Source organism: Anguilla anguilla, chromosome 4 (genome assembly GCF_013347855.1).
Source record: "Anguilla anguilla isolate fAngAng1 chromosome 4, fAngAng1.pri, whole genome shotgun sequence".
Taxonomy (NCBI): Eukaryota; Metazoa; Chordata; class Actinopteri; order Anguilliformes; family Anguillidae; genus Anguilla; species Anguilla anguilla.
The window spans coordinates 50,207,999-50,220,408 of NC_049204.1; the positions used below are offsets into that span (position 1 = coordinate 50,207,999).

Sequence of the window (12,410 nt, forward strand, 5' to 3'; positions counted from 1 at the left end):
ACACGGGAATTCTGAAGTACTCGCTTTTATTTATTACCCCTTCCCTAGTTCCAGTCTGCCCATGCTGTACTTTTAACTGTATTCTGATATAGGCTTGGTTTACTGAATTACCTGCTATTTTCCTTCTATATTGAATGTTGTATCAGATGTTTTCTGAGGGAAACAGCAGTAGCCCTGACATCTCTTTTGTTGGGTGGGGTGGAGAGGGTTAAAGCAAAGATACCTTTGAGCACATTTGAGGACATTCCATGTAGATGCCCATTTGGTCGAAATAACATTATTATGAGAATGTTCCCCAAATATGCACAGAGCATAATAAGTGTTATAAAGAGTTTTGTCATCCTCAGTTGCACAATATCCTTAATGTTGATTGTAGCATTTGTGCTCCTCTGCTTTTAATTAGAGTATGCAGAATTTGGCTGTCTCTCACAATGTACAAGGCAGCAGCAGAGACCTTTGTAGAACACTGTTCTTAATTGACTGGTCCTTAGCTTAAGAGAAATACCTCTACCCACTGTTTAATAATAAGCAAGGAATGTATTCATTTTCTTTGTGAAAATTCAGCAGAATAATTTGAAGTTTTTGTTTTTAAGTTTGCACCAATCACAGGAGATTAACTTCTCTCTCTCTCTTTCTCTCTCTCTCTCTTTCTCTCTCTCTCTCTCAACAAATTATTATACAATTATTATAGTGCTCCACTGATGAACATTATTCTGTATTTCTGTGCTAAGATACATATGGCGTGGCAAAGCCAAATGGAAAGACTGACAGTCCCGGGCCTAATTACTTATTTTGAGGAGACCAGCAGGACTGTGGAGGTCACTCTCCCCTCATAGGACCCTCTCTTCTCGCAAACAGAGATAAATTAAAGGGACACCAGGCGCTCCCCGCAGTGCACATTTCTGAATGAGAATGAGATGGGGATGCAGGAAGTTGAAGCCGGTCCAGTCCTTCCTGTGATGTCCTCAGAGATCACGCCTGTCAGGCAAAAAGGGGGCTGGTGCCTGGGCTGCACCCATGGCAACAATGAGGAAAGAGGACAGAGTAAATGACCGTGTCATCATAATGCACAGGTGTGTGTGTGTGTGCATGCATGCGTGCATGCATGTGTGTGTGTGTGTGGGGGAGGGGAGGCTGTACATACTACAATGACACAACAACCTGATATAAAATCGATAGTGTATAAAACCTCCTATTTGTTCATTTGTTTTGGAATAAACGATTGAATGGGTTTAGTCTTTCAGACATATCCCCAAATCATTTTAATTACCTACCATCCAGCAGATATTTCAGCTACCTTTGTAGTGCATTTGTCCTGTAACTGACAATTCACAGTGGACAACAAAAACTAATTTGTGTCTTTTAGTGTAAAGGAAAGCAACGAGACTACCGGGTGTATTTCATTTAACCTGTTATTTTGGTTATATTTGGTATACCTCAATCTGGAGGAATTATTTCATGACAGTTTATTATAGCTATTAAGTCACATAACTTCAGTGTGCTTGGTGTGCTTGACCCTCCAAACCCATTCTGTAACACTGCCCGTGCCATTAAAATGAAGCATGGCTTTATAGACAGTGTGCAGTCAAAGTAATATTATTTCATAGTTCTATGAAGAACCAAAGAAAACACACACTATATTAAGCCTATTTTATTCAGTTGAGATGTTAAATGAGTTATTTTCTACATTGAAAGCAATAAAGTTCTGACATTGCCCACTATGAAGATTTGGTATGCTCATTTGAAAATTCGGATGGCAATGAGGAACATGGTGGAGATGAAGGCAGAGCAGTTGTGGAGTGAGACCCACATGGAGACAAGATCAGAATTTTAATTTGAACAAATGCATTTATCATATGTTGCATTTTTTCTATATTTATTCCAAATAAATTATGAAATAAATAAATAAGCTGTGGTTCCATACTCAAAATAAGAAGAACAGTGCAATTTTGTTCCAGATGTACTGAGCAGATGCCTATGCAAAAAACTGAATATTTGTAACATTTCTCATTGTTTAACTAAGGGGTTTTCTGTGATTGCGTGATGAAATGAACAGGTATGTGGCATGAGGATGGGTAGTTCCCCCACCACAACCACCACCACCACCATCAAGATGAGCTCATCACCAGCTCCATTTGTGTTTGAATTGTTTTTATTGCAGTAATCACTATCCACAGCTGCTGATCATTACCTTTTATCTGTGCAAGAAGCGCTAATTTGAATGAGCACTAATTTCAAGCTAGTGGGTTTGTGCACATGGAACCAAATCATGTCATTCCTGCAGTAGGCAAGGAACTGTAAGTCAGTCAGGGGCTACCTCCCTTTGGTACGTCCAGTCAGCCCGCAGAATACTTTGTGTTGCCTAGAGGTGGACCTCACAAAAATAAAATACTCATGCAGGAGCTGTCTTATAAAACAAAATGATCATCTGTCAAGGTCTAACGATGTTAAACCCCTCCAATTTGTTTCTGTTTATGCAGTCAATATTCATATATTCAATATTAAGCAGCACCGTGTTCAATGCATATATGACAGCAGACTGACATATTAACATTCTCTACTAGGATAATAGCTACTTATGAAACGTTTCCGTACACTTCATAACGGACTTCACTCTTGTACCAGCCAGCCTGACAAAATAGCATCAATGGCAAAACGCAACTGAAAAATTTCGATCTCACTTCTTTTGTGAGATGGTGAACAAATATCGAAAGGCCATCATGACCAACCCTGCAGGCCCACCATTATTCCAGCAGGAATCATTTTCCAAGAGTGTGGTGACCCTCTAGTGTGAAAAGGGAGCGATTGTGAGCATTTCAAAACCTCTCGGTGGCCATGAACCATTCTGAAAAAAAAAAACATTAATTTTCTGTGGTTTGTATTCTATTGATACTGAATATCATGAATTATTTGCTTCATATAAGATTTCTCTAACTATTCGATAACATGGTTGCTTTTTTATATGACAAAGTGATAATACAATATCATGATGCAATTCTTGAGATAAAGGCGTTGCATGATGCAGTCTTCCAGATCCATAACTTTCTCGTATTGGCCTTGAAGAAGATGAGCTGCTGTCATTGTATGAGTCATGTTCTCAGGCACCCTTTTCCACATCACAAAGTGTGTGTGTGTGTGTGTATGTGTGTGTGTGTGTGTGCTATCCTCTGAAGCATTACTTTATTTTATTTTACTTGCATCAGTGCAGTAAGCAAATAAGCTTGAAACAAATTTGAGTTGACTATTTTCCCCTTCAGGCCAGAGTTTTAGATATTGGTTGTCTACAGAAAATGACAGATAATGTCCATCTGATATAAAATGGAAGTGTCCATTAATCAAACTTTCTTATTTCAAGCTTAATTCAGTATTAAGCTCCAGCTCAACCAAGGCTTCATAACTGGGATTAGTTAAGCATGATGGGTTAGCTTTCTTCCTTAGCTCTCAGCACTGGTAACTAATATAGTACTGCTGCTTATTAATCACTGACCAGACACCCATATGCAAGGTTATTAACAAAGCTTGCATTTGAACACAATTTGCATGCATATTATAATTCAGCATCACAACGGAACAGCTGAGCCATAGCCATCTGTGTGATTGCTCTCAAGCCCTAAAAGTGCAGCCAAAAGCATGATATGAGCCAATTACCAAGAGCCCATGGTATTCTTTCCACATGACCTGGTCCTCTTTGTGTACAAAGAGGAAGCAAGTACTATGCACACATCTCAGTGCTCAAGTTTAATTTGTAACGTCAGTTCTGTTGCAAAAATCTATAGATTCTAGACCACTGAAGTGTGCAGAGCCTAGACATGGGGAAATTAAATACCGGGGAATCACAGTCATTGGTGGGTATTTCCATGTCGATTAATAAAAGGAATTGCAGGAAACAATTGGGATCAGAAATAAGTCACATTACAAGAAAACTTGGTAGACTGATAAAATAATACTACATACATCTAAGCTCACTGTGCATTAATTACATTTCTTATTTACTGAAAATGTATACCTACCTTTTGTATGTCTTTGAATACACTAAAATGGTTTATATAAGGCCTGGCAGATGGTGACAGCGACTTCTTAATGTGTCTGCCTGAGAAGCTCATACACTGTAGACTTGTGGAATCACCCATGCCGTCTGTTTCTGTCTGTGGCAATGGGAACTGCTACTCTGCAGAATATACATAAATAGGTTCCTGTGAGCCCATGCCCCAACTCTAGAATGTTAATAGAAAGTAAGGCGCACCTTGTAAGCGTGTTGTTGCATGACCTCATCTACAGTACAGTATAGGTACAGCTCTGTAAAGTTGTGAACAGTAGTTTGTTAAAGCAAAGGAAGTCCATTGTAGATGCTCAGCCCTCACTATGTCATGTTGCCATTTCTGTGTACAGGCCCAGTTCAAGGTGACTTTTTGATTTATCTCTTTTGTCTAATTCCCATTTCCGGGTGACAAACAAACCCCCCCCCCCCCCATACTAAAACGTCATATATAGTCAGGTAATTTATATCTTCAGTGCTGAGAGCAATAACAAAAAAACAGAAGGGGGGTGGAGGGTGGGGTGGAGGGGGAGGTCTTCAGTTTGGGGGGGGTTGCGTGCTGGCAAGATCTTTCCTTTTTGATGTTTTGGAAAAAAGCATTTCATGGCTCCTTAAGTGTGTACTGCTACCGTAAGAAACATTTATCAAGATGTCTGTGGGTTTGAGAAAGGCTGAATTCCCAGGCCCTGCTAATGATATGGGGACCCTGCCTGTGGCTTCCTCGTGCCCAGGGCTGGTCTCCTCTGCTCAGTGACCACCTTTCACAGAGTTCCCCTGGAATTCAGAGGTTGTTGGGGTTGAGGATAATAGATCCCTCTGGGTATGTTGCATACAGCTTCCAATCCCTTCAAACCACGGTTCACTCTATCAACACACAGGCTGGCTGATAAATGGAAATTCGATTTCCGCACAGACCAAACAAAAGGGATGAATCAGACCAACCTGTCATTAATCGATTGTAGTCCTGGGGTCAAAGATCAAGCCCTGATCATCCTGTGCTCTCACAAAAACGCTCATTTGGTACTGATGAGCCCGACCTGGAGCTTTAGCCTCCCTCAGACAAACAGTGGTGATTGATTCCCCTTTGTAGGAGGCCTGTTTTTCTAATGTGGTCGATTGTTTTCTTTCTCTTTCTTGGACACAGGAAGTATAGCAACAGGGGACTTGTGCAATAATTGAGCTGCATAACAATTTCAGCGAAATATTTCTCTCCTCTTTCACTGTTTTGTATCTTCCTGTGGTGTTCTAAAGTTATACTTCCAGAGCCATGTAGCCAGTAGCACCTGTAAACAGAAAGTATCATTTCATCTTTCTGGATTATGTCTGACTATCAGCTGAACATAACATATCTCTTTACATAGCAGGGTCATCAACGTAAAGAAGATCGAGGTAGTGGTGGTGGAGGATGTTAGTTTGGCTAACAGAGAATTCAAATTTTCTGTAAAAATAAAATATTCCACGAAGATCATGGCATCTGCTAGAGTGACCCTGATTTCTTCATTAAATCAAACTTCTGCCCTTTCTGCATTTTAAAAAAATCTTCTTTAAACTGCAGCATAAATGCAATGGTATATACATGTTTATAGATAACAATTAACTCATTTTTATGTTTCACAGTAAAACTATTTAAAAACATTTTTCTTTGCAACTACCTGTTACCTGCTTACAGAAACTGCAATCTACCACAACACATTTCTTTATTTTGTGTCAACAACTGTGCAAAATTATCCTTAGCAGCCTGTAGAAATAAGGTGAGAAGCAGGGGAGATGGAGCGAAGAAATGCTGACTGCAAAAAAAAAGTTTAAAAAGAAGACTGATTCAAATCTGATATGATATGTAGCGTGATGGTGAAATTCTTCTTTAAACCAAGAACGTGGGGCTACACTTACAATTAAAATGTGCTTTATTGAAATAAAATATATAAGGGGCTTGTTACGTCCCTCCGCCTCAGGTGGGGGCGCTGGCCGTTTGGACACATCTGCTTTTGTCTCGTTACAGGTAAATGAGAGCACCTGTGGCGGTGCCCTTTTAAGCCTGGAGTCAGCTTCTCGGGAGGGGCTTTATTTTCTCCTCGCCTTTGGACCACGGCCGTGTCTTGATTTCACCTTTTATATTTTACAGTTATTTTGTTATTTCGTATGGTGTTCTAAAAATAAAGTTATTGGTTATTTTTGGGAAACCTTGGTGTCGGCTTCGCTTATGTTTGCGGGTGCTTGAGAGCAACCGTAACAGGGCCTTTGGGTAGTTCATTCATGAATGCACTGGTCTAACGTGGAAGCTACAGTCTGGTACTGAATCCACACTGTGTATTCAGTACTACCAGGGCTAGCCATGACAGGGCTGGCCATGACCGGTGACACATAATGGGCCATACATTCGCATCACTCAGGAGAGCAGGGATGTCAGTTGGAAGGATGTCTGTGTCTTGTTGTGCCCTAGTGACCATGTCTGGTCATTTGAGTATTGCACAAGCTGCATATCAAATGCCTTCTGCCAACTTCAATGTCTGTGCAAGCTTAGCTGGACTCTTGAGTGCAAAGAAGCAGTGACGACTGACATTGTATGTTTTGGAGGAGGCAAAGGACTATGGTCGGGATTTATGGACAGGGTTATTCCTAAATCATTCTGTGAATGGTACTGAATTGGAATACGGCAAATTATGACCACACTTAAAGTTGTTTAGGGTTAAGACAATTCATTGCTTGTCCGGTTGAAATGTGAAGCAGAAAAGTCATTCATATATATGCTTATCAAATGATCTTTCATACTTGGTCTGTTTTTCTTTCTTTCTTCTGCACTCTATCCTGTCTGACCAACTTGAAACACCTGTCCATCCATCCAGTGTCTAACCTGCTTATTCCAGGGCGGGGTCGCAGGGGGACAGGACCCTATCCCAGTTGTGAAACAGTGATGTAGGCCTTGACATAGCCTCCTTATCGTTATAATCACAGAAGTGTGGACTTTTTAGACAATGAGCAGGTCAAAATGATGAATGAATGAATGAATAGGAAGTGGCCAAGTAAAACAATTTTAACCTAAATCACAAATATGTCGATAACTACAGGTGCAGCCTAGCTAGGTTATTAGAATTAATATATTCATATTAACACATGATAACCTTGTTTGTTCAGCTCCAGTAATTATATGTAGGCTATAACAGTTGTGTTCATTCTTGTATCATTCTAAGTAACTTAAAAGGATGCTTTAGGCATCCGTCTCTATCCTTCAGTGCTTACAGTGAAAGAGTGGAAATTCAGTGTAGTTTGACCGAAAGTGTAGCCGGATGCAATTCATTACCTGATTCGCAAAGCATCAACGCTTGCTGTGAATTTTGCTTTTAATTTGATCAAAATGTAGGCTATGACCCATTTTTACATTTTAAAGGCCTACAAAAATATAGCTCTTCAAACCCAAATGTTGAGAGCAAGACTTTTTGGATGCATCAATAAATACCTTCATGGCTTGATCATGAGGGCGATTGTTTTTAGTAGCCTAATAAATTGATTGACGCTGTCCGTTTGCGTGCGGCAATATTCGGCGCTTGTTCGAAGTCTAAAAGTCTAAAGTCTAAACTCCGCTCCGAAAAATTCTAGGATTGCGTTGTTGTCTAATGCATTAACATAGCTTAATTGCTACGATAGAATATTTTGAATAAGCTTGTAATAACATTTTAGAGGACTGATAATACAAATAGACACATTTTCTATATAGCCTAGCCTATTTGCTTTTATATATAGACTGTTCAGAAGTATTCAAACCAGTATGGACCAAGGCGCTGAACGAGATCAGAACCTTCCTCAGGGATTTTACCTGTTTCTTCATTTGTTTCTCCTGTATATGTTGGTTGGTTGCTCCGCGTCAGTAGCCTATGATACACGTAGGCTCCGCGTGGTCAACTTTTGACACTACCTCCGGCTGCAGCACTCGCGTTTTGGAAACTCCGTACTCAAGAATATACACAGTTAGTTTAAAGATTACTTTCAAGCTTTTATTGAAAAATATAAATATTAGACATTCTCTTGCACAACAAAAATGACTTGCTCATATTATGTTTATTATTAAATTTAAACAAGGTAAAATACAGTGAAACTGAGGTCCAGAGAAGCCTTCCATATTGGAATACGCCATCCTGAAAACTGTGATTTTCTACAATCTACTCAAAATATATTAATCTTTTTTTTTTCTTGTTGTTTGTTTTTTTTTTTTTTTTTTTTTTTTTTTCAAGAACAAACGTGAGAGGATCTCCGTAAATGCTACAGTTTTGTATTAGCACTGTTACAACAGTTATACAAATTGATGACATTTTTTTCTGGCATTTATGTTACAATCTGATTACCATCAAGCGAAATGCAATTCCTCAGTATGTTTTCTTCAGTTGAGGTTCGAAGCTATAAAAATAAATAACAAAATCAATCAGATTAATAAATAATGTAAAAGCAGCACTATGGTATAGAATATTGTGTCTTGTGCTAGATGTGAAACTTCCTTTGGCAAATGGATGTATGTCACCATTACTTCCCGAAGATTTCCATCATTTTTCTATTGCTATGTGCCTGTTGCGCTAATTGTTCAGCTCGAGCCATTTCTAATACTTCTCTAAGCAGGTGGAATGTCAGGTCCAATGAAATGGGAGGCTCTTCGGATCGCTTCCCTCTCTCCGTCGAGTCGTCAAGCTGGCTAGCGTAGCTGCTTACCAGGCGACTGATGTTACCAACTTTGCCTTGCAAAAGACGCTGCGTGAGGTGCAGCTGCAGAGCTCTGCTGATGGTTGCCGAGGGCGCATCGGGGGACATGTTTGGCGTGGACAAGGGAGAATTAGCGTTGCCGAGACGAATGAAGTATTCCTCTCCCAGTCGCACCAAAAAAGGAAGAGACTGCTGTTGTAGATCAGACTGTGGACCAGGATCTTGCTGGACAGCGCCCTGGCTTTCGATAGCTCTACATTCATAGCGCGGTAGAAGAGCAACGAGCATTACCACAGTGGACACTAGGAAATTGAGCTTCATGTCAGGAGATCAGCAGGAATCTGAGGAATAAACAATTGAATTATATTTTCTTTAAAAAAATAATATGCTCATCTATATATTTCTCTGCGGTTCAACAGATTGCTTTTGACCATGGATGAGGGGGAGTTCGGTATTCTTTAGCAAAAGTTTTCATTGTAAATAATTCAAAACATGCAATGCATCATGTGCGTTCAACTGTGAGTGAGAATTATGTACACTCACAGTTGAACGCATTTCGTTAGATTAGGAATCGGTATGCTATACAATAGTGGTTATTACACTGGATTATAGGGCACCAGTGCGTAAAATAATTTTTGTTCTAACCACAGTTGTAATCCCAGAAAAAGCAGTTCATTTTCCTTAATTCGATACTTCTCCTGTTTAGAAGGGTTATTTACTCTCTCCTGCCATATTATGTCAGAAATAGCTTTGCATTTCATGAAGAATACAATTTCCATGTGTTCATTGTGCTATTTTTCAAACAATTGCGCAAAAAGAGGAAACAAGTTTTTTAACTGATCAAATTACAGACTGAATTGATTCAGTAGGCTCATAATTTGGTTGCTGAACGCGTGTTTAAATTCTTTAATATTTTTTCCTTAACTTATCAACACAATGTTTGTTTTGTCTTTGAATTCTTCATTATTGATCAAAAGTTAGTTTTAGTGCCCAAGTTAACACTTCACCAATAAGGAGTCTACTGATTCTCCTCCTTCTTGAATTTGATCCGTTAAAATATGTTTATCTGTCTTTATGCAATCGCTTTGCAGATATTTGTAATATTGCAGAGTGTGAATATGGGCGTTTTATTCATGACATACATAGATAATTGTGACATAATGTGGGTTAAGGGGGTAACTAATCCCCCTAAACATAAAAACACCCAATCCATAAAACCGCTTGCTAAATTTCTGGGATTCCAACTGAAGTTGGAACGAAAACTGGCATAGGCACATAATGGTACCCCAGGACCAAGTTTGAGAACCACTGCTATACAAAAAATTAAAACATTGAGCAACAAGAGAGAAGGGTTAGTTTATATCACCATAGAGCAAGCCGTATCATAAAGTTCATGAGTAGGCTACTAAAAGGTGCTAATTATGTCACTAACCACAGTAACCATGTTATAAGCGGACATATTTTTAAGCAGAGCTTCCTTCCTTCTTACAATGTTAATGTTATCGTCTGTTTATAATGAGAGTGGTTTTCCATGCAGCAGAAACCGTTGTGCTGATGCTTTTCAGGCAAATTAATATTTATTTACAGTTCAGTCCATACAGGGATCGTTATTACAGTTACAGGCTATAAAGTAAATATTAACTTAACATTGATAACAGAATGATCTCCCAAGCAAAATTAAAGTTGTAAGTTCCCATACCTGAGTTAGGTTATAGTGAGTATGTCCCTGGAAGATGGTGTTTTAGTTGGGATGATTCCCTCTCCCACTTTCGGTTGTGGTGTATCAAGAACCTTGTAACAGGACGTCTTCAAAGGAAGGATCGCTGTTGGACTTTTATAGCCAAGACCTGCGACAAGTGTCACGCTCTGAGCTCAGATGTTGCGTCTGCGCAGATAAAAATGGGTAGACACCTGAATGAACGCAAGGACTGAACGATTCTTGTCTCTTCCAGAGACAGAATGAGATGAGTCACAAAAGGTTTGGTTCATGTTTGCACTCTTTCTTTCGGAATGCCAATTATAGTCTACGAAACAGAGTTGGATGTGTGACTGTAATGTAATGGCATCCAATTAAGTTGGGAGGACAGCCAATTCTGGGCGTCTTCGCTAAACAGAGACGCTTTCCTATGTGTTTATATAACTGAACCTCTTAAAGACACAATTGATAATAAACTCATCCATCAACCTTACCCAAGTCAAATGTGGGAGACAACATTAAAACCCTACTTTCTTCCGTCAGAAAGAAATAGCCCGTCACTGCCAAGAAGTAGATGCTGTGGACTGTGTGGCGGCTATAGAGGCTATTTATAAGTTTCAAGCACAATAATGGAAATTTTTGTTTTGCCTTCTGTAGTTTATTATCAGTCTCGTGAAGTAAAATGGGTACGTGAATATAATCTTGACTACAGATAATTTTCTTTCCTGTATGCAGATAATTGATTTCACTACGTTAAATTTGAGCGCTATTTGGACTATGCTGTTTTGGCCATCTGAAAGCCATTGTTTAAACCCGGTGATTACCGCATGTCCCGTCCCCAACACTAATATTAATTCTGTTTGAATGCAACTCAAATTATTTCAAGAACGCTCAAAGTCATGGCTCCTACAGTTTTTAAGGGCATAAATATGTGCGTGTGTGTGAGTGAGAGAGAGAGAGAGGGGGGGGGGGGGGGTGGAGAGAGAGGGAGGGAGTGAGAGAGAGAATGATCACAACCTAATCTGAACTCACTTATTTGATCATAATAACCCATTTGTAATAAGCTAGAAAGTCATTTGAACTCAAATTGTAATATATTACAGTGTTGTGTTGTTATACGTTTACCACTTACAGCAATGGTATCATTTCGTTTGCTTTCTGTTTTAGTATTACTGGCCAGGTAACACTTTCATTGTAGTGCACTTGTGACGAATAAATTCATTTTAGTTCATTTCTTCTTTTCAAATTACACACCAGCTTGCTAAATTGACTCTCACACTGGTAAAATACCTCCCTCTTACTGAAGAATAATTAAAATATCCCAGAAAGTCTCACAATAGTTGCTCTAATTTGTTGATTTTCAATACTTACACCTTTTCCATAAACAAACTTCATGTACATACACAAAGCTTTACACTGAAATTGTTAACAGGAGCATTTGGTAAAATATGAGATCAGATAATAAAATATGGAGATTCACATTAGTAATGCATATTTCATTGAATCATGATGAAGGTTTTAATGAAGACTTGCAGATGATTAGTAAGAATGCAAACAGCCTGAGACTGAGTAAACCTGGATCTGAAATTTTATTCATATACAAAATAAAATGCCGTTTATTCAGTAAAAAGCTGTAATACCATGTGAAGGTTAAGTTCAGGCCAGACCACTTTGAAAAGTTTTTGATTTGTTTATTTCATACTCTACCTCTTTTGTGTGAAGGATAGGACCCGACCTTTAGGTTTATGTGTGATTAGTCATGTTTCCTAGTGAAACTGAAGCGGTAATTTAATACTGTAGGGGTAAAATATATGATCTCTTATGATACTAAATGGACTTTAGGGTCCCTTTCCAATGGAGAAGGCAACAATGATCAAGACAAGACCATAGGACAAACACACAACACTGCCATTCAGAAACCATGTACTGAGTAGACTAAAACTGACTGAACTAATGTCATGTCCAAAAACACAAGGACCATTAAGTCTGGCA

General features: G+C 39.1%; 1 protein-coding gene across 1 annotated transcript; it reads right to left on the reverse strand.

Annotated features, from left to right (window-relative positions):
• Positions 1-8,070: 8,070 nt before the first annotated feature.
• On the reverse strand, positions 8,071-10,663 carry LOC118226241 (corticoliberin-like). The gene is made up of 2 exons (XM_035415701.1): positions 10,422-10,663; positions 8,071-9,063 (listed from the first exon to the last, which is right to left on the reverse strand). Exon 2 carries the CDS (start codon positions 9,041-9,043, stop codon positions 8,549-8,551), a length of 495 nt encoding a protein of 164 aa, XP_035271592.1. The 5' UTR covers positions 9,044-9,063; positions 10,422-10,663; the 3' UTR covers positions 8,071-8,548.
• Between the last annotated feature and the right edge of the window lie 1,747 nt (positions 10,664-12,410).

Bases quoted from the DNA above. Each gene is read 5' to 3' on its own strand.
- LOC118226241 (XM_035415701.1), bottom strand. From the start codon at position 9,043: ATGAAGCTCAATTTCCTAGTGTCCACTGTGGTAATGCTCGTTGCTCTT.